The sequence below is a fragment of the Hippopotamus amphibius genome, chromosome 5, assembly GCF_030028045.1.
Source record: "Hippopotamus amphibius kiboko isolate mHipAmp2 chromosome 5, mHipAmp2.hap2, whole genome shotgun sequence".
NCBI classification, from domain to species: domain Eukaryota; kingdom Metazoa; phylum Chordata; class Mammalia; order Artiodactyla; family Hippopotamidae; genus Hippopotamus; species Hippopotamus amphibius.
In genome coordinates this window covers 67,398,963-67,414,476 of record NC_080190.1, presented here as the reverse complement: position 1 = coordinate 67,414,476, position 15,514 = coordinate 67,398,963, and the positions used below count along the sequence as shown (strand labels likewise).

Here is a 15,514-nt window from a genome sequence, read left to right as displayed (position 1 = left end):
CTGGTTAAAGGTAGTGTCTTCCAGACTTCTCCATTGTAAAATCAGCATTTTTCACTTTGTATTTAATAAATATCTTATAGGGAGATGGGGACTTGTAAATACACTGCTATCCCTCAAACTTTCACTCCCCAGTTTTAATATTCATCTGTGATTTTTGCCTGATTGTTGCCAAATGGTGAATCTGTTCCCATCATTGCTTCTAAATCTATTAATTAGCTTTAAACTCCAAGGAAGAGCTTTTTTTCCCTTATTTGTTTCAGTGTGAACTTACAGATTTTTGTTTTGTTTTTGTAGGTTATACCCCTTTATTATTATTACTTATTTTGATGCTCAGATTTCCCCAGATTTGGCCAGGGAGCACCTTCAACCATTGTTTGAATATTTCTTTATTTTCTGCGACAAGTATGCTAAGGTTTTCTATTTTCCATCCTGCCCCAGTCCAGACGACAGCTGTTTATCCAAGGAAACTTGGTTCTTTTTGGTGGAGAATGAAAGCAAAATTTTGGTGATAGGTATTATCGTTGTTGCTGAAATGCTAGTGATGTGTTCAAAAGTTAGATTATGCACATGTTGAGTTAGTTCTCTCTCTGTCTCACACCCCCCCCCCACGTGCTTCAATGTAGTTATGTTGTTCATTTGAAATACAATTTTAATTTATTTGTTTATATTCTATTTCAGAGTTCCCCTGTACTTGATCTTGATGATACTCATATTATCTTGCTCTCTCTTGCTTCCCCTTCCCCCAAAAGATTGCCCTCACCCCTGACAAAGCTGATTCTGAAGAATGTATTGTGTTGTCCTTCTACTGAACTCTGACAGTACAGAAACCTACTCATCCAACAGTGCATGGAGAGGCACAGAAGAACATAGGAAACACTTCTTTGAGGAAGTTCATTCTGACAGAGCAAGGAACAGTTGTACACTCATTTTTCCCTGTCTTCTTTTGCTTAGTATTAATGTTTATGAGATTCACCAATGATGCTGCTTATAATTATAGTTGTTCCTTCTCATTGCAGTATAGTATTCCATTGTATGTATATATCCCAATACCTGTATCCATTCTATTGTTAATGGGCAGTGAAATGTTACAATACAGACAGAATAGTAGGATGAACATAGTAGTGCTACTGTGGACTTCCCCGCTTGCAGGATCTAAGTTTCCAGACCAGGGATCAAACTTGCCCCCTGCAGTGGAAGCTCAGAGTCCTAACTATTGGACTGCCAAGGAATTCCCTGGACGTTTTTATAAAAGTCTTTTGGTGACTGTATGCATGTATTCTACTGAGTGTATTCCTAGGAGTGGAATTGTTGAGTCACAGAAGATGCATATGTTTAGCTTCCACAGATATCAACAAACTGCTGTGGTTGTTCCAATTAAGACTCTCAGAGTTCCACTTGCTCCACATCCTTGCTGACACTGGATATTTTCTGTCTTGTTTTATTTTAATCATTTTGTTGTGTGTGTAGTGACATCACTAGATTGCATTTCCTCAGTGACTAATGAAATTGAGGTACTTATATGCTTCTTAGCCAGTTAGATATCATTTTTGAAGTGCCTGTTAAGTTTTTTATCCATTTTTAAATTGGCTTTTTTGTCTTTTCATTATTGATTTATGAGTTTATTATATTTTGTTGGTACAAATCCTTTGTTGAATAAATGATTGCAGATATCTTTACCTATTCTATGACTTAACTTTTCACTCAGTTGTGCTTTTTAATGAACAGAAATTCTTAACTTTAATGTAGTCCAGTTTACCAATCCTCTCCTTTATGATAACTTTTATTTTTTGTTTAAGAAAATTTTGTCTATTTTTTTTGCAAATTCCAAGGTCATGAAGATGTTCTCTTTTGTTTTCTTCTCAAAAAATTACTTTTTTAAACCTTTCACATTTAGATGTACAAAGATCTTGAATTGACATTTCATTCTTTTTCATATAGATATCTACTTGACCAGCACCATTACTGAAATGACTGTCCTTTCCCCACTACTACAACATCAACTTTGTCACAAATCAGGTGATTGATTAGTTCTGAATCTGTTTCTAGACTGTTTCATTGGCCTTTTGTCTATCTTTGTGTCTGAACTCTCATTACTAGGCTTTACAACTAGTCTTGCTAATTGGTAGTATAAGGCTTTCAGTTTTGTTTTCAGTATTTATTTGGGCTAGTGTTTTGGTCCTTTGCATTTTCATCAAAAAATTTTTAAAAAATATTTTTAAAAATTTATTTATTTGGCTGTGCTGAGCCTTAGTTGCCACGTGCATGCAGGATCATGGTTGCAACATATGGGGTCTTTTTAGTTGTGGCATGCAAACTCTTAAATGCAGCATGAGGGATCTAGTTCCCTGACCAGGTATTGAACAAAGGCCCCCTGCATTGGGAGCATGGAGTCTTAGCCACTGGACTACCAGAGGGGTCCCTTCATCAAAATTTTTGAATCAGCTTGTAAATTTCCACCAAAAACCCTGCTGGAATTTTTATTGTGTTTGTGATGAATCTATACATCAATTTGGAGAGACTGACATTTTTACAATATTGAATCTTTCAGTTCATGACCATAGTATATCTTTTAAAAAATATTATTTATTTATTTATTTATTTATTTTTGGCTGCGTTGGGTTTTTGTTGCTGCACACAGGCTTTCTCTAGTTGTGGCAAGTAGGGGCTACTCTTTGTTGTGGAGTTCAGGCTTCTTAATGTGGTGGCTTCTCTTGTTGCGGAGCATGAGCTCTAGGCATGTGGGCTTCAGTAGTTGCATCATGTGGGCTCAGTAGTTGTGGCGCATGGGCTTAGTTGTTCCGAGGCATGTGGGATCTTCCTGGACCAGGGATCAAATCTGTGTCCCCTGCATTAGCAGGCAGTTTCTTAACCACTGCGTCACCAGGGAAGTCTCCAGCATAGTATATCTTTATGTCTTACTTTCTTTCAATAGTATTTTGTAGTTTTCAATATAGTTATTTATTTTGTTTCATTTTTTAGGTATTTGATACCAAAATTTTTTGATATTTATTTTACACACTTACCAATGATTGAAGCCCATTTACTTTGATAACTAAGAATATTGGTAAGCAAATATATTTCATGTATTTGTTTGTTCCTCACATCAGAATTATTTTACTTATTATTGAGAATTGGAATAAGAAAGAGAAAATACATTTACAGTTTTAAATGTCAATACTATTATTATATTTATTTTATTATTTATAGTAACATTTTATCTTTATATGAAACAAATGTACATTTTAAAAACAGAACTGTTGGAATGTTTTTCTTCTAAAATATGCTAAGCCCCCAAAAGCATATGCCATTTCTCAAAATGTTAACTACTAATGTCTGGGAGAAGTAAAAACAATTTTGATTTATTTTTTTATCATATATTACACTTTTGTCTCCCAGTTGTTTCTTTTAATTGAACAACAAGGTGATTAGATAGTCTTCCCAGTGATATCTTTGGTCAAGAGATAAAATGTTATCTTTTTGCCAAGTTTAGTTCAGCTTACTGTTCTTCATATTAGAAATACAGTTAGGGACTTCCCTGATGGCATAGTGGTTAAGAATCTGCCTGCCAGTGCAGAGGACACGGTTCGATCCCTGGTCCGGGAAGATCCCACATGCCGTGGAGCAGCTAAGCCTGAGTGCTACAACTACTGAAGCCTTTGTGCCTAGAGCCCTGTGCTCCACAACACAAGAAACCCCCACAATGAGAAACCCGTGCATCGCAAGGAAGAGCAGCCCCCACTCACACTGCAACTAGAGAAAGCCCGTGCGCAACAACGAATACCTAATGCAGCCAATAAATAAATAAATAAAATAGTGGTTAATTAAAAACTAACTTTATAACTCATAGTCATCTAGGAATTTGCTCTTGGCTAGGTATTCCTCATTTGTATTTGTAATTTACTGAGACATGCATTATTCTATTTATTGAATAATGATAGATGTTGGGGGGTTGCTTTTTAGAGACTTAAAGCATACGTGCTTTGGCCAAGCTACACTTTCACAAATAATTTTTAGTATGCTTAAAAACAACAACAACACAACAACAAAACAGTTGTTTGTAGATATGCTTCTGAGGGCAGGGTTTTGAAGTATATATCTACAGCTTGATGGTTTTGTATAGTATCACACATTTAATTGAATGACTAAGCAGCTTGTGAGTTGGTTGCCAAAGTGAAATAGTCTCTTAATATTTACTCCAGTCAGTGTTTTTTAATTTCTTTTTGTTTATGTTTTTGTTTTTGTTTTGCTGAGCCAGGCAGCTTGTGGGAATCTTAAGTTCTCTGACTAGGGATTGAACCCAGGCCAGGGCAGTGGAATTCCCTACTCCAGTTATTATTGATTTTTTTCTCCCAAATATTAAAGGGTTATTATATACTTGGTTAGATTAATAGCGGTATACTAGATAACACTATAAAATGTGCTATTTGTTACCATGCTACCTTCTTAGCTAATAGAAATTACACCTGGAAAAATTGCAATACCTATATAGGTTGTGCTTGAAAAGCTAAAAATTCAGTATTATATGATACAAACTGAACCACTGACCGTTCACTATCCTATGGATAGTGTGATCTAACAGTCTAGTTCCAGAGATGTCACTTCAGAATTGGTTGACATACTTGTTATATTTTATCCATTTTGGTGGGAGTGGATTGGGATAGGCCTCTCCTGGCCACTGCTTTTCTTAGTGTTTTCAAACAGCCGGATTTCATTTGGCATATGTTATATATGGCATATGGAACAAATTTTTGCTACCAACTCTTGCAATTGAGGGCAGATGTTATATGTCCTTAAATATGCCTTTAAGGAATCTCTTGGATCACTAGTGAGACTTCAGTAGCGTACTTCACCACAGAGCTGACCATAGGAAAAAAAAGACTGTGGCATCTAGGATTCTTGCATGTTTAGCATATGTATATGTATATATATATATACATATATATATATGTATGTGTATATATATATATGTATATATATAAATGAATCACTTTTCTGTACACCAGAAACTAACACAACATTATAAATCAAATATACTTCAATTAAAAAAATAAAAATAAACCCTAAGTATGTCAACAAAACCATGCTGATCTTGATTCTGATTGGTAGGTGTTAATTTCTGGAATCTTGTCAATATGGTTCAACTCTTACTTTCCCATTTTGTGTAGACCATTTTATCAAATAAGAAAAATGTGTGAAAGTGACTGAATGCCTTCATCTAATATCAGTATAATCCAAGTTATACTATCACTTACTAGTGAACACTGTAGTTTAGTGCATGTTTATTTTGCTACAGAGCTTTGTTGACCATCTCTTCATTGGTCAGCTTCTTTATTTTTTTATTCCAGAGTAATATTTCAAGAGTTGATGGTTTCATAGCTGCAAAAGTCATTTTTATAAAGTAGCCAATCATTGTAGTACTATGATGGATGTGACACAAGTGTAACCAGCTAGGAGAGAAGGTGGGCTCGTATATTTTTGCATTATTATCATATTAAAATAAGATACAGCTAGCAACTGAATCAAACCAATCTAAGCAATTCAGGTCATTACCTTGATAATGAGACTCAGCTCTCAAGTCATGATTATTCAGAAAGTCTTTGCTAATTATTTTCAGCTCTTCATGTCTGCTAGTAAGCAACAAGAAAAATCTTGCTCTTTTCTGATTTATTCATGTCCCATTAATACTGTTACAGTTTTAAAAAGAAGGGCATGGTGAGAAAGCAGTGATTAGATGTGAGATGTTAACTTGCTTCTAAAGCCCAAGCCTAGGCTGTAGAAGGTGCTAGCACATAATAGGTGCTCAATAAATGTTTGCTGAACAAATGATTCAATGAGTGAATGAAATCGCATAAAAAATGTAAGATTCAGTTCATCTCACATACCAATGTCGCTTAAAAAAATAGTGCACTAGGGCTTCCTAGGTGGTGCAGTGGTTAAGAATCCGCCTGCCAATGCAGAGGTCATGGGTTCCATCCCAGCTCCAGGAAGATCCCACATGCCGCGGAGCAACTAAGCCCGTGTGCCAAAAAAAAAAAAATAGTGCACTGTAAACTATTATATCCCTTATGTATTTAATATATCATCTTAGGAGCTACTACCCCAAAACATTTTGGGGTTTATTCTATATATGTCATTTTCAAGTACCAAAGATACTAATTTAGGATCATGGGATATCTATAACAGAAATTCAAGTAGAGGACTTGAGAAAAAAGTTTTTAGAAAAGTACACAGTGCTTTAAAAATATGTTAAAAGAGCAGCTGCTTGTGTTGTTTAAAATTACTGCCATGTCCATTTGTGATTGTGAGTTCCATCAAGATGCAAAGTTTGGACACCTCAAAGTTCTAAAGGGAAAAGGAAACTGAAAGCTCAAAATCATGTTTTTCTAATTGTAAGTGGAGTTTAGAAAAACAATAATGGAAGGACACATACCTACCAAACCAAATTGTTGGAAGTGTTTACCTCTGAGGATTGGATTTTTTGGATGGAAGAAGGGTGTATTAGAAAATATGTGACTTTAACTTTTTGCTTAAATTTTTCTACATGGTTTGAATTTCCACATAAAGAGCTTGTGTTACTTAAAAAGTAATAAAATCAAGGTAATGTAATTTGCATTTAGAAAGTTTAAAAGCAGGAAAAAGATAAACTTTAATTCTACTACCTAGAGGCAACCATCATGAGTACACAGGCATATTTGCTACCAATATTTTTTCTGCATTTAAAAAATAACACTGTTACTATTGCAAGAATACCACAACTGGCTAAAGGCTCAGATGATGGTTAGCATTTTTTATGAATAAAGTATTTTTTTAAATTATTTTTTGGGGGGTACACCAGGTTCATTCATCTGTTTTTATACACATATCCCCGTATTCCCTCCCTTCCTTGACTCCCCCCCCTCGAGTCCCCCCCACCCTCCCCGCCCCAGTCATCTAAGGCATCTTCCATCCTCGAGTTGGACTCCCTTTGTTATATTTTTTAATTAAAAAAATAACATTGTTTTAAATAGTTTCTTTTTGTTTGGGTGGAAAGGAAAGATGATGCTCAGGTGTAAATGTTAAAAGTATACAAATTGCTTTGTTACAATAAAGCTAAATGTGTACACACACAGAAAAAAACAACATTGTTAAAGTTGAATGGGGTAAAATTTTTTCTTCTTTTTTTTACTCAGTATATCATCATCATTTCCCTTGTAAGTAAAAATTCATAAAGATTTAAAAAAATATGTGTATAATATTCTTTTGGGTAAATGAACATAACCTACTAAATTACTTTTCATGACTGGATGAATTATTTTTCATATGGTAGTCAACTTTTTTTTCTATATAAATCTTGGATTCCATTTCAAATTATGTGTTTGACACTGGAATCTACTAGTTCTTTATTTCAAGCTAGAAATATTAGCATAACCAAAATATTTAGTATTTTGCTAATGATTTATTATTGCCTAATGGTTTCTAAATCTTTATCACTTTGGGAAAGCTGAAGTTTGTAATACAGGTATTTTTCTATCACATTCTTTTTGGCAAACACATCTTCATGCCCTCTCAAAGATGGGGGTTGAGCCAGCATTTCAGCATGTCTCATTAGCGTAACTAAATGACTGGATACCCACCAGATCAGATTAAGTACTTGGTGTATTTTTAGCTACTATGGAAGAAAAACCAGAATTTTAAAATTATTATTATATTAGTGCCTTAGTCCTGTTAAACTTTCCACATGTTTGGTTACTAGACAAGAATTCCTAAGACTAATTTGATCCTGGTTTAAATGACCCCAACACTCGTCTTTCAAATGATGTTTTAAAAATCATAAAGTTGGAACTTCTACATCAGTGGTTTTTAATCTGGATGGGCTTCAGTGTCTGTGATCCCATCCCCTCAAAATTATATGTAACATATTGTTTTATATTCATTTTTCTGGGAAAATGGTCTTTAGCTTTCATTAGATTTCACAGAAATGTAAATCATGTCTCCTACTCCCCAAAATAAAAACAAGGGAGTCACACCAATCTTGTAAGACTTTGAAGGAGTGACATTGACAACTGTTACTGTGGTTAAGTTATACTAAGGGTTCCTATATTCCCCCATGTGGTCATCAGTGTGAGAAGGGACCTATTTGTGACATCATGATAGTCAGATCCATGAAGCAGGGATGCCTGAAGAGCAGGCATCAAATGTCTACGTAGGGTCTGGCAGAGTCCCTGCTCCATAGTAGATGCTTAACGTGGTGCTTATTATTTTTATCCTTGAAGAGATTTGCCTATTCATTTCATTACTTTTACCCATTTCCCTCTTGCTACTTGACTCATGTTATTTAGAGGCAAGTAACTAAAGTCATCAGAAGTAGCCCGTACATACCATTTCACAGTATCTGCAAATGTATTTTTCCTGCTAGAGGATTAAGATGCATTATGAATGAATTGGTTTCACTGTTCCCATGTGATACAGAATTATAGTTGTGGTTTCCGTTGAGACAACAATGCCACAGTTATTTTCTTGTCCTTGTATAATGAGAGGGTTTTGGTGTTTCTGCTGTATTCTAGACATTTACACTACACAGCTTATTTTTGTATCATGTTTCATATGGAACACCATTTTGTGGTGAAAGGGCAAAAGTAGGATCAAGGCAGGAGGAAGTGGGAGGACAAGACAGTGGAAGCCCACAGTTGATCCAAGCCATGGATTTTTGGAGGGAGCGGATCCAGTTTAGATTTAGGGAGAAAAGTGTGTGTGTGTGTGTGTGTGTGTGTGTGTGTGTGTTAGTTCCCTTCACTATTGCAGGAGTAAGTAACTTGTTTAGGAGTTAATACAGACTTGCATGGAGATTTGTATACAAGTCAACATAAAGTTAAATTACCATCTTTATTCACCTAATTCCATTTTCTAGGGACATTTCTGGTATGCTATGAGATGTTAAAACAAACAAAAATCAATAAAATAAGGAAAACAAAGTAGTGTTTAACTTCTTTCTTTTAAAAAAGCCAGTAACCAAGGACTTTGTCTTCATTGATAATTAGATACATAAGATTTTAACAAAATTTAAACTTCTTTGACTTACAATGAAGGAAACTGGCAAAGGAAAGGAAAAAGGGTAAAAAGAACATTTATTGAGGGTCTACTATGGGCCAGGCACTATGCTAAAATGCTTAATGTGACCATATTTGATCCTGACAGTGACCCATGAAGTATTCATATTAGGACTCTCATTTTGCAGACCCACAAATGGAAACCGACATTAAGAAACATATTAGGGGAAACTGAGACAAAGCGAGAGAGTAGCACAGACATATATATACTACCAACTGTAAAATAGTCAGTGGGAAGTTGTTGTATAACAAAGGGAGTCCAACTCGAGGATGGAAGATGCCTTAGAGGACTGGGGCGGGGAGGGTGGGGGGGACTCGAGGGGGGGAGTCAAGGAAGGGAGGGAATACGGGGATATGTGTATAAAAACAGATGATTGAACCTGGTGTACCCCCCCCCCCAAAAAAAAATAAAAAAAAAAAAAAAAGAAAGAAAAATATTAATTCCCTCTGGCTAACAAACAGTAGAGGCACTCTTTCCACTATGATTAAGGAAGATCAAGCAATTAATACTTCTTTTTAAAAAATTGAGATCTAATTCATGTATAATGAAATTCACTCATGGGACTTCCCTAGTGATGTAGAGGTTAAGAATCTGCCTGCCAGTGCAGGGGACATGGTTCTATCCCTGGTCCAGGAAGATCCTACATGCTGCAGAGCAACTAAGCCCATGCGCCACAACTACTGAGCCCAAGCGCTGCAACTACTAAAGTCCACATGCTTAGAGTCTGTGCTCCACAACAAGAGAAGCCACTGCAATGAGAAGTCCGGGCACTGCAACAAAGTGTAGCCCCCACTTGCCACAACTAGAGAAAGCCCATGCGCAGCAACGAAGACCCAACACAGCCAAAAAAAAAAAAAAAAAAAAAAATCACTCTTTTGAAAGTGTACAATAGCAGTCTTTACTGTGTGTGTGAGTGTGTGTGTGTGTGTGTGTGTGTGTGTGTGTGTATTTTTTTTGGCTGTGCAGTTTGCAGGATCTTAGTTCCCCAACAAGGTATCGAACCCGTGCTCTCTCCAGTGAAAGCACAGAGTCCTAACCACTGGACAACCAAGGAATTCCAAGATTGTATATATTTTAGTATATTTACAAAGTTGTGTGACCATTACTACAATCTATTCTAGAACACTTTCATCACCCCAAGAAAGAAATCCAGTATAATTAAGCAGTGACTCCCCATTCTTCCCTCCCTCAGCTCCTGGTAACCACTAATCTGCTTTTGGCTTTATGAATTTGCCTATTCTGGGCATTGCATGTAAATAGAACCATACAGTATTTGGTCTTTTATATTCTTTTACTTTAGCATAGGTTTTCAAGTTTCATCCATGTCATAGCAGTTATCAGTACTTAGTTCCCTTTTATGGCTGAATAATATTTCATTGCACGAATAAATCACATTTTGTATAAACATTCATCATCAGTTGATGGACTTCTGAGCTGTTTCTATTTTTTGGCTATTATGAATAATGCATTTACAAACATTTGTGTACAAGTTTTTTTGTGGACGTGTTTTCAGTTATTTGGGGTATATTGCTAGGAGTGAAACTGCTGGGTCATATGGTAACTCTTTGTTCAACTTTAAGAAATTGCCAAACTCTTATTATGTGACTTTTTTAAAAATAATCTTTACTTTTATTCATCTTAATTCATTCAGTGAATTTATTTCTTTCATATAGATGCACCTTGCATATTAAGATTATTCTTAGATCATTTATGTATTTATTTTTAAATTTTATTTTTTGGCTGTGTTGGATCATTGTTGCTGTACACAGGCTTTCTCTAGTTGTGGCTAGCGGAGGCTACTCTTCGTTGTGGTGCGTGGGCTTCTTATAGTGGGGGCTTCTCTTGTTGTGGAGCACAGGCTCTAGGCAGGTGGGCTTCAGTAGTTGCAGCACATGGGTTCAGTAGTTGCAGTACGTGGTTCTTAGAGTGCGAAGGCTTCAGTAGTTGTGGCGCACGGGCTTAGTTGCTCTGCCGCATGTGGGATCTTTCTGGCCCAGGGATCGAACCTGTGTCCCCTGCATTGGCAGGCAGCTTCTGAAGCACTGTGCCACTAGGGAAGTTCCGTTATGTGACTTTTTGATTATTGCCTTCCTAGTCGGTATGAGGTGGTATTCCAGGGTGGTTTTGATTTGCATTTCTCTAATGATTAATGATGTCAAGCATCCCGCTTATTGACCACTTGTATATCTTTTTTGGAGAAGTGTCTATTCAGGTCTGTCTTAGTCTGTTTGGGCTGCTCTAACAAAATACTGCAGACTGGGTGGTTTATAAACAATAGAAATTTATCACTCATAGTTCTGGGGAAGGCATCAGCATGGTTGAATTCTGGTGAAAGCCCACTTCCTGGTTCATAGCTAGTGCCTTCTCACTGTGTCCTCACATGGTGGAAGAGGCTAGGGAACTCTCTGGAGCTTCTTTTAGAAGATACTAATCCCATTCATGAGGGTTCTATCCTCATGACTTAAGTGTCTTCTGAAGGCCCCATCTTCTATCATCACATTAGGCTTTAGGATTTCAAAAAATGAATTTTTGGGGGGACACAAACATTGTCACTTGGTGCTTGTCATTTGGTAGCCACCAAACAAATGTTGGTTGAATTGAATGATACTAGTCATAGATGTGGAACTGGTAATGTAGTAAAGGTTGATATCTGAAGGGGTAATTGACAACTATTTTGTATTGAGTACTTATACTGAGTGCCCAGTACTGTTTTACGCACTGACATGCTCATTGTCTCATTTAATCCTTGTAATTTTTAAAAAATAATCTAATGAACTTTTAAAATTATTATCATTGTTAAAAAAAATTTTTTTGGCTGCATCAGGTCTTAGTTGTGGCACGAGGGACCTTCGTTGAGGCATATGGGATCTTTTTGTTGCAGCATGTGGGCTCTTCGTTGTGGTCCATGGGCTTCTCTTTAGCTGTGGCAGGCGGGTTTTCTCTCTCTAGTTGTGGTGCACAGGCTCCAAAGCACATAGGCTGTGTAGTCTATCTATCATCTATCTATCTATCTATCTATCTATCTATCTATCTATCTATCTCTCACCTACCTACCTATCTATCTATCTATCTATCTATCTATCTATCTCTCTCTCTCTCTCTCTCTCTCTCTCTCTATCTATGGCTGTGTCAGGTCTTCATTGCTGCTTGTGGGCTTCCTCTAGTTGTGTTGAGCAGGGGCTACACTTCCTTGTGGTGTGCGGGTGTCTCATTGCAGTGGCTTCTCTTTTTGTGGAGCACAGGCTCTAGATGCGCAGGCTTCAGTAGTTGCAGCACGTGGGCTCAGTAGTTGTTGGCTCACGGGCTCTAGAGCACAGGCTCAGTATTTGTGGCAGGTGGTCTTAGTTGCCCCTCAGCATGTGGGATCTTAGTTCCCCGACCCGGGATGGAACACATCTCCCCTGCATTGGAAGGTGGATCTTTACTGCTGGACAACCGGGGAAGTCCTTAAGCCTTGTAATAATCCTATGAAACATACATTCTTCATCGAATATATAAAGTAAAGCACTGAGGCTTAGACAGGCCAAGTCACTTGTCTAAGAGTACACAGTTGATCTTGGATTAGAGCCTCTGGCTTGGATGGTAAGTGCTCATTTAAACCAGCATGTTCCCAGGAATTTCTTGGAGGTCCATCATTAGGACTCTGTGCTTTTGCTGCAGAGGACCCAGGTGTGATCCCTGGTCAGGTAACTAAGATCCCACAAGCTGTGAGGTGCAGCCAAAATAATAACAGACAAACAAACAAATAGGTGAAATAATATTAACCAGGATATTCCTGAGCAAGGGCAACAAGCCAAATGTGAAGAACCTGGAGGGTAGAGAGAAGTGAGACCAAAAGGTAGATCGCTTGAGGATAACCATGCGATGGTTATTACTGCTATCTTTTAGACTTGTGAAACTTTGAAAGAGATGTTGTGTGAGAATCTTATACCAGGTTCATTTTAACAAAGATCTACTGTATAGCACAGGGAACTATATTCAATATCTTATAATAACCTGTAATGGGAAAGAATCTGAAAAAGAATGTGTATGTGTGTATATATATATACATATATATAGATGTAACTGAATCACTTTGCTGTACACCAGAAACTAACACACCAAAAAAAAAAAAAAAAAAGAAAGAAAGAAAAGAAAAGAAACTAACACAGAACTGTAAATCTACTATACTTCAGTAAAAATTAAAAAAGAAACCTATAGGTTCATTTTGCAAGAATATAATTTTTTTGGCATAAATCAAATATTTAAACTCTTTGAATTTGCCATTTCCACTGCTTCTGTATTTTAATTTCAAAGTTACGCTTCTCTTTAACCATCTTTTTTGGTCTTTTTCTCCATTTTTAATTTTTACCTAAGAAATTTTTACCCTCCCTGGACCTCATTCCCCTCTGAACCCTGGGCTGGTAATTAATTCTACACTATCATAATTTTTTCACTCACCTATGCCTCCAAGGAGATGTTTTCATATTTTGTGTAGTTTTCTTTTTTCTTTTTCTTTTTTTTTTAAAATAAATTTATTTGTTTATTTATTGGCTACGTTGAGGCTTCTTTGCTGCGCACAGGCTCTCTCTAGTTGTGGCGAGCAGGGGCTACTCTTCGTGGTGTGTGTAGTTTTTCTAATTGTCTTCAGCAGGCAGATTGTTCCAAATTATCAATTTTGTTATCACTGGAAGTGAAAGTTTCATATTCTTTTTTAACTAATAAATGTAAGATTATGTTATAATGGTATTGTGAAATTAGCATGCCCTAACTCTAGTAGAAATCTTCTTAATATGAGACTTATCTGGGAGAGGTTCCAAAGTCCCCAAATATTGTTTGCTTGAATATCTCCATTTTTATATTAGAGTTTTAATTGCTCAATACCTTGTTTATTTGTATATATTTTCATGTGACAGCCGCCATTCTCTGTGCCATACCACAAGCTTTTTTTCATAGCCATTATAGCATTTAACCCTAAAGTCAGCTTTGTCCCTCACTGAGTCTAAGGGAGGTTAACCTAGTCAGGTCCCATAGCTAATAAGCATCATTGGGATTTGGATCCCACCAGGGACATACCGATTTTGTATAAGATCATATTTTGATATTGTAAAATAGAACATCTCAAGGTGGACAAACCATGAGGAAATAATACTTTCTTTTAAAAAAATCTAAATTGATTTTCGTTTTATCACATACATAGTATGATTAAGAGAATTGTTAGGTATAGTGGTCTTTCATCCCCCACCCCCACCCCAAGCCTACTAATGTTTCATTTATGATGATGATTAGCAAAAGTAGCCTTATAAAAATATGTGGTATTCTATATATCATATATATATGTATAAAGTTAGAAACTTAATCACAGCATCAGTGAATGATCAGCAGTTTGACATTCTCAAATGATGTGCATGAAAGAACCTATGTTATGAGCAAGGAAAATATCAATTCACAGTTTATAAATAGCTAGTAAAAACATTAAGAACCATTTATTTTATTTTAAGCAACAAGAGCTAATGTGCCCTTTGAACAAGTATTTGGAAGTCAGGTAAAACAAACAAATTTGGGGAAAAATTGCATTTTCTTACCTAGTCATTGAGAGTATCTATGGAAACACCATTATAATTGTTTAGGCTAAAACATTCCTGATAAAGATAGGCAATTTTTCATTTAAATCTGCACAGTTAGCACAGGTATAAGTTTGAGCTTCATATCTGATGATTTCTAAGGTGGACTGTGGTGAAAATAACCTTTTTGTTTTCTTGTTACTATAAGCATATCTCCTCTTGATCCCACAAGGTATTCTTAAAGGACTTTACATTGCAAAAGCTCAAAAGGATCCCCTCAGACAGCGAAATGGTAATTGCAAGTTAGAAGAAATGTCTCTAGGATTTTCCTGGCAGTCTAGTGGTTAAGGCTACACACATCCACTGCAGGGGTCATGGATTTGATCCCCGGTTCCGGGAACTAAGATCCCACATGCTGCATGGCAAAAAAAAAAAAAAAAAAAAAAATCCTAGTAAGAATATCGAGGATGGTTTATTTATTTTAGTTTAAACAAGTGCTAATGTGCCTAGTGAATAAGTATTTGGATATCAAGAAAGTCAAACAGACTTTAGAAAAATTAATTTTAAGCATTATATAATTATAATGGTTTTTTTTGGAGGGGAGGGGGTGTGTTGGGTATTCGTTGCTGTGTGCAGGCTTTCTCTAGTTGCTGTGAGCGGGGCTACTCTGTTGCAGTAGCTTCTCTCGTTGCAGAGCATGGGTTCTAGGCGTGAGGGCTGCAGTAGTTGCAGCATACAGGCTCAGTAGTTGTGGCTTGTAGGCTCTAGAGCTCAGGCTTAGTAGTTGTGGCACATGGGCTTAGTTGCTTTGTGGCATGTGGGATCTTCCTGGACAAAGGATCGAACCCATGTCCCCTGCATTGACAGGCAGATTATTAACTACT

General features: G+C 36.6%; 1 protein-coding gene across 5 annotated transcripts in view; it reads left to right on the top strand.

The window, feature by feature from the left end:
* Positions 1–15,514, top strand: part of TET1 (tet methylcytosine dioxygenase 1) — a 133,703-nt gene that overhangs the window by 12,892 nt on the left and 105,297 nt on the right. The window contains exon 2 of one of the 5 annotated variants that reach the window (XM_057735364.1): positions 1,939–2,016. The exons of 3 other annotated variants lie outside the window; for them this stretch is intronic. In XM_057735364.1, coding sequence (XP_057591347.1) covers positions 1,968–2,016 — 49 coding nt within the window. In that variant the 5' untranslated portion in view covers positions 1,939–1,967. Of the gene's footprint in view, positions 1–1,938; positions 2,017–15,514 lie in introns of those variants that run through there. One more of the 5 variants, XM_057735366.1, reaches the window with a different exon arrangement.